The following is a 16,956-nucleotide window of genomic DNA, read 5'->3' on the forward strand; positions in this document are numbered from 1 at the left end:
CAGTGCTTTATTGCAGAAGCAAGGAATCATGGGATGGCAATATTTCATTTTGTCCCTGAAGCTCCCTTTTTTTTTTTTTTCTTAGCTTTTCCAGCAGTTCTTACAGACATTTATTGTATTCAAAGCATCTAAAAGAGAATGAAAGCTCAGTCCTGAAAGCAGTTTATAGGAAATGCTGAGTCACTTTTAGAGAAAGGTAAACAAACGCTAAGTGTCATCTAATAGTTGCATTTGTCTCACTTTTATACATTTTATGCTGAGGTCCTTTTATGATATCAATTCAAATTTAAAGACAACCCGTGCTGCTTTTATGGGTCATTGAGTAGCGATTGTTATTGTATTGTGTTAGAAAAAAAGAAAAGAAATGCAATGTTTTACTGCAACTGAGCAATTACAAAAACTCCAGCGTCTCACAGGGCTGAGTGTCACTGTTCCACAGCAAGTCTAATACGCTCACAATCACCAGTAAACAAGAATTATTGTCAGATGCAAACGCTTTCCAAAATTTAGCTACTTTATTTTCCATTTCACGACCATTAAGAGTGTTTCTCCCCTCTCTGCTGGTGCGGAAACCCATTTATTGAGCGTCGTTCACATGCTCTCGACGCTGAACTGAAACCATATGGTCAAAACCCTTTACGCTGAGCTGTAATTTTTGGCCCCACCGTTGCAAAGTACGAGGCCGTTACAGGAGATGATTGTTTTGCCGTGTTTATTTTATCTCGCTCGCACAGAGCCGCGACATGGACGCAGTGAAGTGGGGCTTTTCTTCCCGTGAGTGCTGTGAGCGCCACGCCGTGGCCCCTGACACTGGCCGCTGCTTTACTCCTGACCCCGGATCCTTGAAAGCTTACAGTCTGCAGAGTTCTGCTAAGGACTGATGGATAATGCTGAGTCGAAGAAAAAAAAAGAAAAAAGATGCTCCATCCCCTGAAGCCTCTCACTCAGTTGACTTACTGCAGTGCCAGAGAATTGCTTCTTTTTTTTATTTGTGCAGCCACCTGTCTTTTCTGAGAATAAACAGTGTGTTAACAGGGCACTCTTACATGATCATTATATTCCCATTTTGTATGTGTATTTTCATCTTTTTTTGTTATTTTTCTACTCATTTTTTAAACCATGTTTTAAACCTTTATATTACTGACTATGACGTTTTTGTACACAATCAAACATTCTTCAGGCATGTTTCTTTTGGCCGTTTGCAGCAAAAGAAAACACAATGTTTTGAATGTGAGACCGAGATATAATTATTTCTGTAGGGAATAAAAGGATGGAGCCATAGGGTGATAATCACGGGGGAATTGTCCATTAATCAGAGTGCACACCGTTGTTTGTAATGCAGTTGAATCCCCTCATTCACTGCTACGCTATGATCTCTGAAGCTAATGAGCTTCAGTCAGCCACTTGAGCGTATTTAGCTTTTATTTTCAATAGAAATAAATTCATATCTGAATACTTCCAGGGTCAACAGACGGTATAATTACTGATTCTACCTTGCCAAGGCGGCAATGCAGAGAAATTTGTCATCATTTTGTGGTAATTTGTGGTGAAAATCAAGGTTAATTTCTTTTTGGACGAAAACGGTCAGACATCAACATGCTGACTATTCACACAAAAAAGACAGACACGCTCCCTCCTATTGCTGTATTAAAATACAAGCACAATCATTGCAATTCATGACCTTTGGAAATGCAAAATCCACATTAATTGGGAAACGAGACTGAGGTGAGCGCACGTGCGGCGACAGGCAGCAGCTCGGTGTTTCCACGAGATATGGGCGACAAACCTCCTCGACCGCTCAAACGGAGACGATATTAACACTTTCGTATCTGTTCCTGAGCAGCAAACCACAGACACTCTCAGCTTCGGCTAATAGGATCACGCTGTGCAGCAGATAGGAAGTCCCATCCCTAGATAGCGTCTTCATTTTGGTGAGTGGTGATAGCGGGGACAGAGAGCGAGGGCTCTCCGCTTCAAGACAAAGCACCTCCTCTTATCGAGGATTGCTTGGCAACAGTGAATCAGCTACCTGATTATTCACTGATTACTTTCGCTAACCGCGGGCCCTCAAACAACTCATCAACACTGCATTTTGATCAAATCTCGGAGCAAATCGCTGGCACACTGAAAGCACAACTTGGTTAATCCAATTAAACATTCGCTAGGATTTCTTTTTCTTTGAGATTTCTCTGAACGACGCCCAGAATATGATACGTTCTCTAAATGAGATCAAGTATTATTTCGGCTCCCACTACGAGCATCTAATCTCTCCAGCGCAACACACATGGCACATGTTGACTCTGTAGCTCCTTTTCATGTCTCGGTAATTTAGCATCTCTCGAGGATTTATGTTCAGATATGCAGCCTTTGAATTTGAGCGCAGTTTCATTTTCAGCCTCTTGGTGCTGAAATAAAACAGTGACTGGGAGGTTTTAACCTTCATTTGAGGGGGTTTTCATCCACAACAAGCAAACCGCAAAGGAACAGTTTCTCTCTCGATACACTCTTTACCTCAGAAGGATATGAGTGATTTAACCGCATAATCACAGCTACTTTTGGAAACAATAAACTGTTGTTATTTGGCAGCAGAGCAGAAAATAATTAAGCGACCAAAAAAACGAATGGTCAAGAAAAGCATCATTTAATTTTTCCTCTCTTTCTCTTTCTTTGACACGTGACTCAGGTCACTCTCTAATGTCACGTCTGAAACATCACCGCTCCCCCCGCGGGGATTCCAGAACAGAGACTTGTGTTGCCATGGTAACAAATCACCTTCTATTTATACTGAAATAGAGGTGACAAGAAGGAACAATGTGTCTTCAGAGCATTTTTGGCGAATTATACAGTCTGCAGGGTTATGCAGCCTGTTGCATCACCCATGTCTCCCCTCAAATGTCCGGTTTGTGCTGTCACGGACAATTCCAACGGTTTCTGAAAGCTGAGAAGTTGCACGTCAAAGCCAATGTGTGGTTATTACGGTCATTTCTCTTGCACCGCTGCAGGAAGCTCACAAATCAGCGTCTTTGACGCCAGAGAGAAGAGAGTTAGAAGAACACCTGTCTATAGTGTCCATTTTTTTGCACATTGAGAGACAAAATGTGCGTTTCATACTGTTTTTCTAAATAAACCTTTTAGTTTTTCTTCATTTGTAGTAAAACAGTATTGAAACATGCAGTAAATATAAGTTATTCAGGAAAGTTTACAGGACATTCTCAGGTCCAGAAAAAGGTCCAGATGGACATTTTGAGGGTTAGGTGTTAAAGAGATGTCTTTTCTGGCTTCTAGGCCTATTCATTTATTAATCAGCATTGTCCCTCTTCTCCCTTTATCCGCATTTGCAGTTGGTAAGTGTTGACTTTAAATCGACACTATGTACCTTTTGCTTGACGCGCTGTTATAGTGGAGCCAACGCGCCACAGTGAAAGCCCATGTTTGATGAATCCTAAGTGAGGGGACGATGCACAGTGAGCCGGTCATTACTGTGAGAGAACCTGACACGGAGAGTCGGTCTTGAAGTGTGCTCTGAAGCTCAGTGGATTTTATTGGGTGTTTTAGTCACACAGTGTTTGTTAAGTCACTTTTTTTGGGGCACGTGTGATTTACTGCTTGATCAGAACAGCACCGGCTGCAATAGTCGGTTTTACTGAGCAGCAGTTTACAGAAATAAAAACGAGGATCTAGAATTCCAGTCTTACTGACTCTGTTGTGCCTGATTCTGGTCATTTCTATCATTGCAAGTACAATTTTATGCCACGCTAAGTAATACAAGTCTTTTAGTGGCAGACCGAAAACTGAAAAGTCTCTTTGTGAAATCCACTCCATTTTCTTTTGGCCTTTTTCGATCCAAATCAAACAGAGAGATGTCACTCCCGTGTGTCAATATCAAACAATCATCTGAGTCAAACTAGACGTCGCTGGAAGAAAGACACTGGCGAGCAAGTCAGCCACACAAGAGACGTTTAGAAAAAAGAGGGCAGAAGAGTTTAACTTTTGTTGACTGGAAAGACATGCTCCCTGCTCTATTACTGGTGCTATTGATTTCTCTGTGTACCATCCCACAGGTAAAATCAACAGCTAATGAACAAAGCCCAGGCGATTTCTTTTTCTTTTCCAGGGAGCTGTCAAAAGACGTTTAAAGGAAGCCGAGGAAAGCAGAGGAGAGCAGAGGCAAGCGTGTGAAGAAAAACGAGACGACGACACCTACAGTTTCCTGACAATCACACCGTCATGACATCCTGTTTCAGGCTCGCACTCCAGATTAAATATAAAAATGACATTGCAGCTGTGCGACGGTGCAAAAATAGCCACAGATACAGCATTCAGTGAAGGGAGGAAAAGGAGGCAGGTGACTTACAGCGGACCTCCAGGTACATGTGCTTGTCGTCCTGACCGATGGAGTTGCTGGCGGTGCAGAGATACTGGCCGGCGTACGTGAACTGCACATTTTTCAAGGTGAGGGAGGAAACCCGCGCGTGGCTGCGCACCACGATATTTCTATCGAGGCTCTGTGAAGATTAAAAAAAAAAAGAAAAGAAATCATTATTATTATTGGTTTTTTTTTGTTATTCCTTCAGCTTGGCCAGGAGAGTATTTATGACCATTTTCTGTCAATGTTCCCCGCAGGAAGAAGCTGGGGGGGAATTATGAGGTTTATTTCCAGGACTGAGTTTTAATTAAAAATGTGATGGACAGATGTTTTATTGACAAGATAAAAAAAAAACACATTTGCAACGAGCTGTTAATACAACACAGACAACAATTAGTTTTCTCAGGTAAAACAGTGGTAAGTATGACTGGTGTTATTATGCATTTTTGACAAAAACAAAAACAAAAAAACAAATCGCACACATAAAAACCGTCTCTCCCACATAAAAATGTCTGCATGTTCCCAGCAACTGCTCCGCATCAGGCTGTAAAATCAGCAAAACTCTACAGCTGGCATCAGTAAACTGCAAACTCCTACAGTATGTTGATTACTGTCCCTACCATTTAGCAATCTAGCTGCAGGTTTGCAGACAGTCTGATTGCAGTTAGAACGGCGGTGTAATTGCACTGTGGACAAAATGCCTTGTTAAAACGTGATTTTATTTATTTTGCTGAGCAGCCTGCCGTCGTTGTTCTGCCCACCGAGGTTAACCTGCAGCTTTGTGGATAAACAGGGTCACTGTGGATGTGCTGACATCCGACTTCCACCCACTGACCTCACTTACCTGTTTATTCGTGCACCGTGACCGGGCGTGATCTCTAATGCTCATGATACAAAACACAAAGGATAAATGCAATTCAGTTTTCTCCTTTCATTCTTTTTTTTTTAAGATAACATCTGGTGAGGTTTTTTTTTTTTTACTGCTGCCTCTGTCAAGTGTGCATAAACAGAAAATGGAGCGTGTAACATTATTTGTATGCTGGGTTCTGTCAAGCAAAACTATCAGACCTGACTGAGGGAGCGTTTGTGTGTACACAGTAGCAGCACAGGGACGGGTGAGGTCAAGACGGATTTGCCACATGTAACTTATGAGAAATTGGTGCGTCTTTGTGTTTTGAGTCATACTCCAACCTGTTTGCAGCCATCATGCTTTACTAGCGCAGTGTCGTTGTCGTCGCCTCCTTGGAATGCAACTTCTCCGCCAGCTCTCCCAGTTAATGATCATCCGAGACACATCTACATTCTCTAATTTGAATGTGTCACATCAATATCAACATTACTTGTCATTACTGAGACCAGTTCAGCACCAACATTGAATGGTTTGAAGATTTGTTGCGGTATATCGGGACACTTGGTGAGTTTTTAAGAACGAAATGTTCCTTTTAGCAATAAACCCTCTTATCTCTGCCAAAAAAAGATGACATGCCAGCCTGTTCTCTTTTCCAAGAGCATTATATACTGTACTGCCACCCTGTCCCTCAGAGCAGCTGCCCTGAGTGTCCGTCCACACTTTGTCATCGCTGTGAGCAACGAGCCACTTCTAAGCACTCAACAAGTGTGAGCCAATAGTGAATATCCACGAACCCTATCCATTTTCTTGACCCCCAACCTTGACCTACCGCTGCTCTGCTCTGCGCGTCTAAATGTGGCACCAGTGGGTTTCCACCGAAAGCCTGGTGCGTCTCTTTGAGATGTGGAAGGAAAGCATAGACGCCGGGCGGCGGTGTGCGAAGCTCTCGGGATGAGAACAGAACGGCGTGTACAGGACAACAAATGATCCCGGCGACTGGGTTTGGATATGTATGGTTTCCGCAAAACAAATCAAAAATAAACTCACATTTATTATACACGTTCTGCCTTGAAATGATGCAGCAGAATGGAGCAGGTGGGAAAACAAGACGTCAACAGCACAGAAGAGCCATGTGACAGGGCGCGTACAAACTCTCGCTGTTAAAAAAAACCACAACACCGGCTTTTCCTCTGGGCAACAGACAGTTCCCAACAGGGGACATACGTCTTCCACCGAGCTGCCACCATGTTCTGTCCATATTTCACGCGTTCTGGGTGCTTCAGCAAAAAAATAGAAAGACAAATAAATGTTTTATTAGCATTGTAGGGCGAAACGTTAGGCTTTACGGAGCGGCGCGCGGTGCATATATGTGGCGGAGATAATTCCGCTGTTTACTGAACGTCTCGGCGAGCGTCCTGGAAGATTTAGAAAGGGCAGCATTAATCTTGTCACACTGCGGCGACACAGGCGGCAGCTGTACTGTGCACACAGCTGGAATACAAACAGGGGAACAGGTAAATGGACAAGAGAACACCGCGCACGCACACAGACGCGAGAAAACGGTGAGAACCTTTGCACATTATTCGCTCATTAATCCCGACACAAATGTTTTAATTATACAGCGACAGCGCTTTTCTTATTAGATTAATTATTACAGTGGAGTTGTAATGGAAAGCACGGGAGTGTTTCCATGCATGGCCACCAGCACCCCCCCCACCCCCGCCCCTCCATGTTTGTGCTTTGCTTTTAAGGGCAGAACTGACGCACTGTCAGATCATCTGTCAATACATGTGTTTCACTTGTCACGTTTTTTTCCCGCACTACAGCTGTTACATAGGAGAACGTGCCAGACTGTGTGCAGGATTCATCTGTCACTGATGCACCGGGAAAAGAAAAAAAGAAAACCTGCACACTCCATTTTAATTACAATTGACGGAAGTCTCTCTCTGTTGCAGAGGTTCTTCTGCCATTTTAGACCTGGTTATTGGCTAAATAAAGAGATTACAGCCACACTTGCAGCTCTGTAGGATTATTCTATGGTAGAGTGGTTTGCACCAAACACACAGTAAGCTATTTTGGGGGATGTATTTTATTTCGTGGTCGTCTGCTCTGAAAGCAAAATATGAGATTTTGGTGTGGGGATGACAAACAAGTCTGCATTTGTATCAAGAAATATGAAATTTAAAAACATGTCAGTACAGGTCTGATCATATCATGTGGCAATTAACAATTCATTTGTCATTATAAGTGTTAATGAAAGCGTTATTGACACATTTTACATGTGCCTTTTGTGTCTTTGTGCGCTTACATATTTGAAATAAAAGGTGTCAAATCTTGTGCCAACCATCATATAAATACTTATCATGATACAATGTTTAAATTTACATAAATCTTTCAGGTTTATTGGCCTATTATTCAGTTTATAATGTCATAAAAAAAACCATATTATTGTTATTTGAAGGCACTTACTAGAGAATTCCTCACATTTATAGACAGCTTATACCATTTAATGAAGTGTTTGTCACCCAAGCACCTTTTCATGTCCCCATTGTCAAGCCTTTAATGCTTTTGTTGGTTACTGTACGAGTTGTTACGTTTCCGTTTTACACTTTTAGAACATTAGTTCTCCTGATCGATACAGTTGGAGACCTGCGGCTGATAAGCGGGGACAACTGTGCGTCTATATATCCAGCTAATAATTGTCTTATTAGCTTATTAGAGTCCCAATTAGAGAGCGGGATCCCAAAGCAAGATTCAACACTTGACATTTATAGAGACCTGGAGGCCAGACTTAAAACCCTGTCTCCTTTACAAATTAAACAACCCGTCTAAAGACACGGTGCACTTGAGCGCTTCCTGTCCAATCGTGAGGAGAGTTGACGTTTGGGGAACATTGGTTTCTCCCGGGTCAACTCTCTGAAGCCATACAACGCCAAAATGAAGCGTTAGTACTATTAAACCATCCAGATTATCTATAATTGCCTTCACTTAACAAATATCCAACATGTTCATGCCTTCTATTCATTATTTACACTCGGCCGCAACATCTGGTTTAGTTTAAGTATTTCTGTGCAGAGTATAAAAACATATACAAGAAAAAAAAGCAAGGTCATGTGATTTTCCAGACAAGATGAGTATCTGAATGTTCTATTCAGAGCTCAGGTTATTATCATCAGACCCTGATCCAGTTTAAGTATAAAGGTGATTTTCAGAAGTGTCCTTCTAAGTGAAAAGAGAGAGAGAGAGAGGTATTGGTATTGCACAACATGGCCTTTCAGGTCGCACTCGTCATTGTGCGTTCGTTGTGACAAATCCAATAATGTCCGGTTTTGGACAGCCATTGGTTTAGTCCATAAAGCCGAGTTTGGCCTTGATCCACTGCGAGAGAAATGCATGATTGGTGGCCATCGATTGATTTAAACAAATGCCTTTGTGTGTGAATTCACTTGTTATTTATCAAGCGAGTGGTCATCACAGATCTTGAGAAACGTTTGTTTCACATTGTTTCTCTCTCTCTCTCTCTCTTTAAACTGCTCTCACCCTGCAGAAACAAGCACTTTTTAGATGAACCAATGCGAGAAACAAGAACGGGAACGGATGGAAACAGTAAACTGTTGACAACATTAACTACTATACACGCTGGCAGCCAGCTACTGACTAAGTGCAATATTACATTTCAGCAAAAAAGTACTATAAAAACGGCAGTCTACAAAAGCCTGGGGCGGAAAAACCACCTTAATAAAATCTCCAGCAGTAATGATTTAACATAAGTATAAATAAACCAAGTAATCGATCTATTACATAAAAGGTGGAAACTCCACACAGACGTAGTTATTCTATAAGAAGCTCTGACATCAATAAAACTGCATTGATTGAAATGATTAAACCAAGAAGAACAACAAAACATAAATGAATATTCGTTATTATGTATGAAGTTAGATTGTTAACTTCTGCAGGAGCCAAGAGTCACATGTTTCCTCAAGGTCAAACACCAGAGCAGGGGCCTCATGTAGAAATGTGTCTTTGGATTTATCATAAAATTATATGAGATAATAAATACTTCCCAAATGATGTAACTAAATCTGTACATCAGATTGTGGACACAGTGTTTTTGGTATGACACAGAGAAGGATGAGTCTGGGGAGATAAATCAAAAAGAAAAAAAGAAAAGAAAAGAAGAAGATTGTTTTGGCAACGTCACCACTGAAGAAGTGTGTCAACTGACCCTGGACGACCATTTTATAAATGAGGACCCAGATGTTTGACAAACATGCAGACTCCTAAATCACGGCAGCGGCGGGGGACACCATTTAAAAGCACTCCGTTATGATTTAGTACAGCTCGGTGAGTTAGAGCCGCCGCAGCAGAGCAGAGAGTGTTTTCTGCGTGAACCTGTAAAAGCTGCCGTCCGTCCGACAAACCCGTTGTGACTCATGATCCAGAAACGTGCAGCAGGACTAAAAAAAAAATAATAAAAAAAAACTCTACTGCACCTCAAGACGGAATGTGTCGACAGAAATAAACAGGGACAAGTAAATAGGGCAAGCCTAACTGTGTGCTGGAACTAAATGGATTTAATGTGCTGTGATATGCGTCTAATGGTCGACGTACTTAGTGGACGATTAACATGTGGGTTAATACACTTCTGCTCTACGATGGGAAAGAGTCGGCGACGTCTACTGTGTGAGGTGTGTCTAACTATTAAAATACTAGCGCCGGTCACGATATCTAGTAGCCATACCTCATATTTGTCTGGTCGCGTCCAAGAAGCCTAGAGAGGACAAACATAGAGGACGCAAAGACAAACAGCAACAGTGCAGCAAAGTAAGCTTCTTTTTTTTGCAAAGGAACCCACACACACACACACAGAGAGAGACAGAGAGCAGACCAGGTTTACCTGCAGGAAATGTGCAAATATTATATTTTTGAAGGACTATTTAGCTATAATCTACGGAAGAGGATTAGGTCAGAATTCTGAGTTTATTAAAGTCAGAATTCTGAGAATAAATTCAGAAATTCTGAGTTTATTAAAGTCCGAATTCTGAGAATAAATTCAGAATTCCAAGAATAAATTCAGAATTCCAAGAATAAATTCAGAATTCCGAGTTTAAAGTCGGAATTCTGAGAATAATGTCAGAAATTCTCCGTTTAAAGTCAGAATTCTGAGGTTAAAGTCAGAACTCAAATGTTTTTTTCCCGTGGCACTAATCCTCTTCCGTGATAATCATATCAGGATGTATTGCAGGAAATTGTGATGGGAAAACAACCAGGTATATTCCATTATAATCCAGTTCATAGCGGTATTGTTATGATTGAAATATCCTCCCAGCAAACAGTAATGTGACAAACTGAAACATGGCAGAGGAAGAGAATCTGCAGCAGCTCTGTAGAGTGACCACATATGAAGTTGATGATACAGTGTCTGAGAGTTATCTCTATGATTCACCTCCTCATAAGCTGCATGATGAGATTTATATGAGGTGGAGAGAGGACAGCAACAGGCTGTGATGTCCTGGTTGGTAGTACAGGAGGCAGTGGGGGCCAAACAGCTGCCAGCTCAACACAGGGAACGCCAGTGTTGCCAGGCAGGACTGTGGCAGGGGCTGTTCGCTGTCTGAGAGCGTCTTAATCCTTACTGGGACAGATTACTTTGCGCAACGATCAATTCTGGGTAAATAACACTTCCTGTCATTTTTTCACCTCTACAAGTGCACACAAATCAGCATATGTGGACAATTTATAGCAAAAATGTGACGTGGCATCACAAAATGAGCAGAAACACTTCTCCTTAGAAAAGGCTGAATGAGTTTTCATTAATAAATTGCATAACACTGTGTTCTGACATCCTAGCAGTCAAGGTAAGGGTCTGTGTCGACAGTTTAGTTTGTAAAAAAAAAAGAAAAGAACACAAAACAAAAAACAATGTGGGGACTTTTCAGTCGGTTATTAATTCATGTCCTGTAATATAAGAGAATCAGGCGACACTAAGGAAAACAGGCCAGTGAAACTAATTAGGAGTGAGCAATTACCGCTATCTGGGGACTTTGTTTTTCTTATCGGGGCCTTTCTCATCATGGCATATTGTGTTATGATTAGCTAATTCAGTTATGTACAGGAAACTGCCGCGCGCCATTTTCTTTTTCTCGATAACAACTGCACGCAGATGATTCTACTAATTTTACAGTGTAGAAAATATAATATAGCATAATAATAGAGTGAATGGAACAAGAAGCGCACACAGGAATCCACTTCTCATGAGACGATATAGTGACATTATCCACTTTACTTTGCATGAGACAGGGACATTCAAAAGGGGAGGCATTGGAATGACTGTTCTGTCATTATAATTACAACTGGGCTCTTTGTTCCTGTACTCAGACATGAACTGTACAAAAGGAAGAGAATGAACCAATGATGAATGACAGACCAATGGAAATTAGTGACATCTACTCGAGACTTTCTGATTACAGCAGCATTAAATCAAAATTAACGTGACAGTGACAGATCGGGACGGGGAGCGATGATGAGTCGGGGACAGCTGCGGTGGGCGCGTCGTGTTCCGCAGGTGGACGATCGCGCTCGGGGACTCGCGTGCGGACGCGTCCGCTGATTGACAGTGATGAATGGCACAGTTAGGCGGACGGACGAGGGACGACTTATTCAAGTCTATTCTCTTCTGATAGCAAATGAGAACGAGTCAAACACTCAGTGAAAAATCATAATAATGAATGTATAATTCATGGCTAAAGCGCTCTAAATTTAAAGCTTTTTGCCTTAAAGGATAAAGTAAAGTATAAAATAATTTCAAAAAAGCTGAGAAGTTGCACGTCAAAGGCAACGTGTTGTTATTACGGTAATTTCACTCGCGCTGTCGCGGGAAGTGTCTTTATCGAGAGAGTTAGAGAAACGCCTGTACACCGTTTTCTGTTTTTGCACATTGAGGCAAAAACTCAAACAAATGTTATTCTAAATAGGTTTTACACTGTTTAAATTTCAAATTGAACACGCAAAATGTAATTTATTAAACGTTTCTTCATTTTAAATTGTAAATACACTATTTTAACATGCAGTAAATTGTAAATAACGGTCACATATCAAAAGTTAGTCTGGAGAAATGGGCAAAAGCACTTACTCACAGGACATTTTCTGGCCCTTTTATGGTTAAAATAAGGTTTAAAAAAAGGTTTAAAGGTTTAAATCAAAAGAGAGCATGTTTCACCAGTGTTTGTAAACAGCTTCGCTCACATACCCCATTGCATTATTCTGGGACTCCTGGTGTCATACTTTGCATTTTTGTGAAATATTCACCGCGGCAATGCCGTTATACTTCTTTTATTTATTTATTCATTTATTTATTTATTTATTTTGTGCATCAAACAGAGGTGGAGACACGCTGCCAGGAGAAAGCCTTTACGCATCCATTCCAACTTCTGGCACAAAACCCCAGCGTCACCACGCTGCATTAGCCTGTGCTGCACACTCAGGTAAAAATAATGTGTCTGCCTGTCGGGAAATTCCTGGTTTTCGTTCATCCTTGTGCACAGTTTTTCCTGAAGCGCTTCAAAAACAAGCTGAACTTGACGTTGGAATCATATTATTCATCCTGCTTTGTTCGGACTGACTAAACTAATCATCTGATGTTTACTTTTAACTGTCAATATAGAAATTTGAGGGCTCCCGACGTGTAAATTTGCCCAAACTTTAGGAAAATTGTGAAAATCTCGCTTGAAAAATGCATCTTAATGCAAAAGAGGCTGAACTTTTCAAAAGGTTCCCGTAATAAGAGATGAGGGCAAAACTGCAGTAAAGTCAAGGAGAAACACAAAGGCATTCAATTTATGGGAAATGTCTTAATAACCCGAGGGCTAATATGTACTCAGAGATGGCTGTTAAAAAATTCATCACCCAGCAGTTTACTCTGTATTTGATTTACTGAAAAAGAAAGAAAAAAAGAAACAAAACATAACACCATGTTTTATTGTCCCTATTACCACATAATTCATATTTAAACCCTCAGTGGCAAATATTGCACACAATCTTACTCGTGAGTTCTTTAGTTTGGTGTTTTTTTCCACTGAGGGAAACTGTTTCCTTGCACTGTGCTGAAGCGAAACCCAGCTGAACACAGCTCTGACGTGAATCAGGACAGTGCGGACCCAAATATTGCACAACTGAGTGCCTTTGTGTCCTCTGGGACCTAATATAACAGATGCGCGCGCTGTAATAAGCGCATTTGTTTCTCCAAAAATAGTTCACCTATTGTTACAGGCATATATCTTATGTAAAATCCGCATAACATTCTGTATTTCCTGATATTTTCTGTGTCTGTCAAAACACATATGGACTTCTTTTCGGTGCGGCCTTAGAGAGCCCATGCACTGAAAAAGTGATGATGCGGCAGTTTTCTCCACATACTTTGACCTACTTTAATTAAAAATGAGTATATCAGGCATTTCAAGGAGTGATTAAAAATTAACCACAGTTTCAAGCCTTTTTCCGAGGGTATTACATCTAAAATAGCCCTTAATATCGTATAATGTTATTATAATTTATCTCTTTTTTTTGTGTAAAAATCATATTAAGTCCTCAGGGCCTGTGCGGTGACAAAAATTACCAAGGACCAGGCGCGCAACTCGTGCACAGTGAACATCCGCGATGGAAACACGCACACAGGCAGGCCCCTATCTCCCCAGAAGTCATATGAAGATGTTCAGTATAATCTAATGCATAATTTGGTGCAGTATCTAATGCAACAGCTATTTTAGCTGCAAGCGGACTCACTCTAACTTCCTGAATTCATGGAGCTGCTATAGAGGCAGCGAGGTAATTATCTTAATACTATTCGCTGCATTCACAGCAGAAAATTACCTTCCCTTAAAGTGACTAATCCATCGACTGCTCACATGATGCACGTGTCGGCGGAGACCGTTAAGGTGGATGATTTTTTCAAAATTATACCATTTTAATGAGCTGATAAGGGCACAACAACAGACTCGGCGAGATGCTCTCTCTCTTTTGTGCTGAAACCACTACATTATATAAGGGCGGAAATTCATGAGAGGAAAACTCCGAGCGCAGGCGCCTTGAAAAGCCTTTTTACCCTTTTACTATAGTCAAAGCTTTAATCTGGTGTTATCTGCTGCTCTTCAGAAGGACACGCGGAGAAAAATGAGGACATACTACAAAAGATATATAAGTCTAAAACCCATAACGTTACGTGGCGCCATGTTAAATAGTGCTTTTGTTGCGTTATACCTCTGTATCTGTCGCTCTCTTTGTTTATGACTTAGAATCCCAACATTGTAAACTACATTTACTTGCATCAGAAGAACATCAAACCCCTCCAAAACTTTTTATGGACAGTCTGTTCTTCGACGAGCACCCGACGAGCGCTCCTTTGTGCTTTTGAGCTTTTACCATCTGGCAGAAGAAACTGAACTTAATCATTTAGTTAGAACTTATTTGTCCCTTTTTCCATCAGCGCTTTAAATAAGATTTTGCCAAATGATAATAGTTTTACGTTTAGCTGTGATACGTGTAGCTTTTATTTATTAATTGTGAAGTGTGTCGCACCGCTGAGCCCCAAAAATGATTTCCCCACAGGGACGATAAAGTGTATTTTATCGTTGTCACTGAAATCTGTTTCCACTTTAAAGGATTTTTGTCACTTTCAACTCGTCCGCGTTTCATTTTCTACCGGTTTTTGAACATTTTCACAGTCGTTTTGCGACGACACTCCCTTTTAAATGCTGGGGATTAACGCGGGAGCGAGAGCCGCCGCTGCGTATACTGTTCAAAACGCTGGAGAATATCACAGAATTGGTTTCATGGCAATCAGCGAAACTCCTTCCCTTTAACTTTTAGAAACGGAGGAAACACAAAATCATTAATCCAATTCAAAGTATTAACAAAGGATGTCAAACGGCAGCGCCCAAATGCAACGGTTCAAAGAGCAAATTCATGTTTCACGTGGCAATGCAATTAAAGTGGAAGTTTGGAGCGTAAAAAACGCAGCGCTGGCAGTTTTTAACCGATCAGCCAGGTGATTGGCTCGTCGTGGATTGAGATGGAGAAGGTAAGGAGCAAGGTTAACTGAAGCCATTTGGAGACTAAATGAGGGAAATGTCAGTGGACAAGTGACTGATTTGGTTCACAAATCTCTCCGTCAATAGCAGGGGACGCGTTCGCGACGTTGACAGATTAGAGTCAAACCCTGGTTGTTCCCAAATCTGTGACAGTTTAGTGGAGGTTTGTGAGCGACTGCTCTTCCTGAAGGAAGGTTCTGTCTCTGCATTCAAGTCAGTCTTATGTGTCTTTAACAGGATCAAATATGTACATTAAACATACAAAATAAATACGGTAATTAAAAGATGTTTTCCTTTCTGGAGTGCCTTTTTATTATGAATAAGTGAATTTACTTGTTGTTATTTAATGATGTTGAAAGTGGAATTTAGTATTAGCAGGGAGACTGAGCACAAAGTCTGTGATAGGATCTTCATAGAAAGAAATTCTGTACCTGCTGTCCTTCAGTGAACACCTTGTCTTCAAAGCTCCAGGAGATGGTGGGGATGGGGTCGCCCGAGGCCTCGCAGGTCAGCGTGAGTTGCTCGTCGAACTCTAAGGCAGTCTCGTTATTCAAGTAGGTAATCTTGGGCGGCACTAAAAAAAAGACACCGAGGCATTAATACTGAAACGTGGACGTGTAGACACCTTCATAACAACAATCGGCACACGGCAGAAAATGTCCTCTGTGATGTTTTCCCTCGCTGCGGCACAGTTTCAGCACTTTCTTTGTCATTTCGTTGCATTGTCTTTCAAACAACCTTGTGTTTTGGTTTTAATGCCACGTGTGTGACAAAGGGAGGAAACTTTTGTCACTTTTAGGGAAGTTTAGGATGGAGCGGGGATTAACTCTTATCCATCCTTCATGGGGAAGAGGCAGGGTCACAGCATATGAAGGAGGGAGCTGGAGTTCTCATCGTGAAACTACAGAATTTCAGCTTGTTTGCAGCGTGTTCACCAGAGTTTTGTCCTGTTTTCAGACGGCTGTTCAAAATACCAAAAAAGTTTGTACACGACCATTAATTGGTCCTGTTAACACTGCTATACATACACAATTCTTTAGGCTTCCAGTCCGATTCCCCATTAACATAAGCTGTAATAAAGAGCTGCAAATAAAGGCCGGCGAACATTTCCTTGTTAAAGAGAAAGTCTGAACAACGATATCGTTGGACGTCCTCAGGGCGGCCTTAATTAGTTTTCAATAGGACATGCTTTTCTTTAAACTGTGCACTTCACGCTGTGTAACTGTGCATACAGCTGAGGAGTCGAATGTCAATTTGCACAAAAAAGATAAGGCCGAGGACAGAGAGGGAAAAGAAAACAACAGTCACAGTATTCTCTGTGTGCCGTCACATGCAAATGCGGTGGTTTTCTCTTACCAAAAACGTTGAGGCTGACTTCCACGGATTTCTCGCCCGCCTTGTTCTTGGCGATGCAAGTGTATTCTCCTTCATCCAGTTTCGTGACATCCGCGATTACCAATTCAGAACCGTCGTCTTTCATGGTGTACTTATCACCCCGCTCAAGGACAACGTTGTTACTGTAAGCAGAGGGGGGGGGGGGGGGGGGGGGGGGGGAGAGAAAGGAGGAAGACATGGAGGAGTTCGTATCAGAGGCGTTTTTGCTAACGTGAGGGGCCTAATACATTCCTCAGCTCTCTGATGACGATCTGTTTGAT

At 41.5% G+C, this 16,956-nt stretch overlaps 1 protein-coding gene across 10 annotated transcripts in view; it reads right to left on the minus strand.

The window, feature by feature from the left end:
• The window catches only part of ncam1a (neural cell adhesion molecule 1a), a 219,453-nt gene that overhangs the window by 45,991 nt on the left and 156,506 nt on the right, over positions 1 to 16,956 (minus strand). For 6 of the 10 annotated variants that reach the window (XM_058628359.1, XM_058628357.1, XM_058628361.1 and 3 more), the window contains exons 7-10: positions 16,658 to 16,818; positions 15,733 to 15,875; positions 9,958 to 9,987; positions 4,355 to 4,505 (exon numbers count right to left, since the gene is read on the minus strand). In XM_058628359.1, the coding sequence (XP_058484342.1) occupies positions 4,355 to 4,505; positions 9,958 to 9,987; positions 15,733 to 15,875; positions 16,658 to 16,818 (485 nt within the window). The remainder of the gene's footprint in view (positions 1 to 4,354; positions 4,506 to 9,957; positions 9,988 to 15,732; positions 15,876 to 16,657; positions 16,819 to 16,956) is intronic. The other 4 variants (XM_058628360.1, XM_058628362.1, XM_058628364.1 and 1 more) reach the window with 1 other exon arrangement.

This window comes from Solea solea, chromosome 4 (genome assembly GCF_958295425.1).
Source record: "Solea solea chromosome 4, fSolSol10.1, whole genome shotgun sequence".
In the NCBI taxonomy this organism is placed as follows: domain Eukaryota; kingdom Metazoa; phylum Chordata; class Actinopteri; order Pleuronectiformes; family Soleidae; genus Solea; species Solea solea.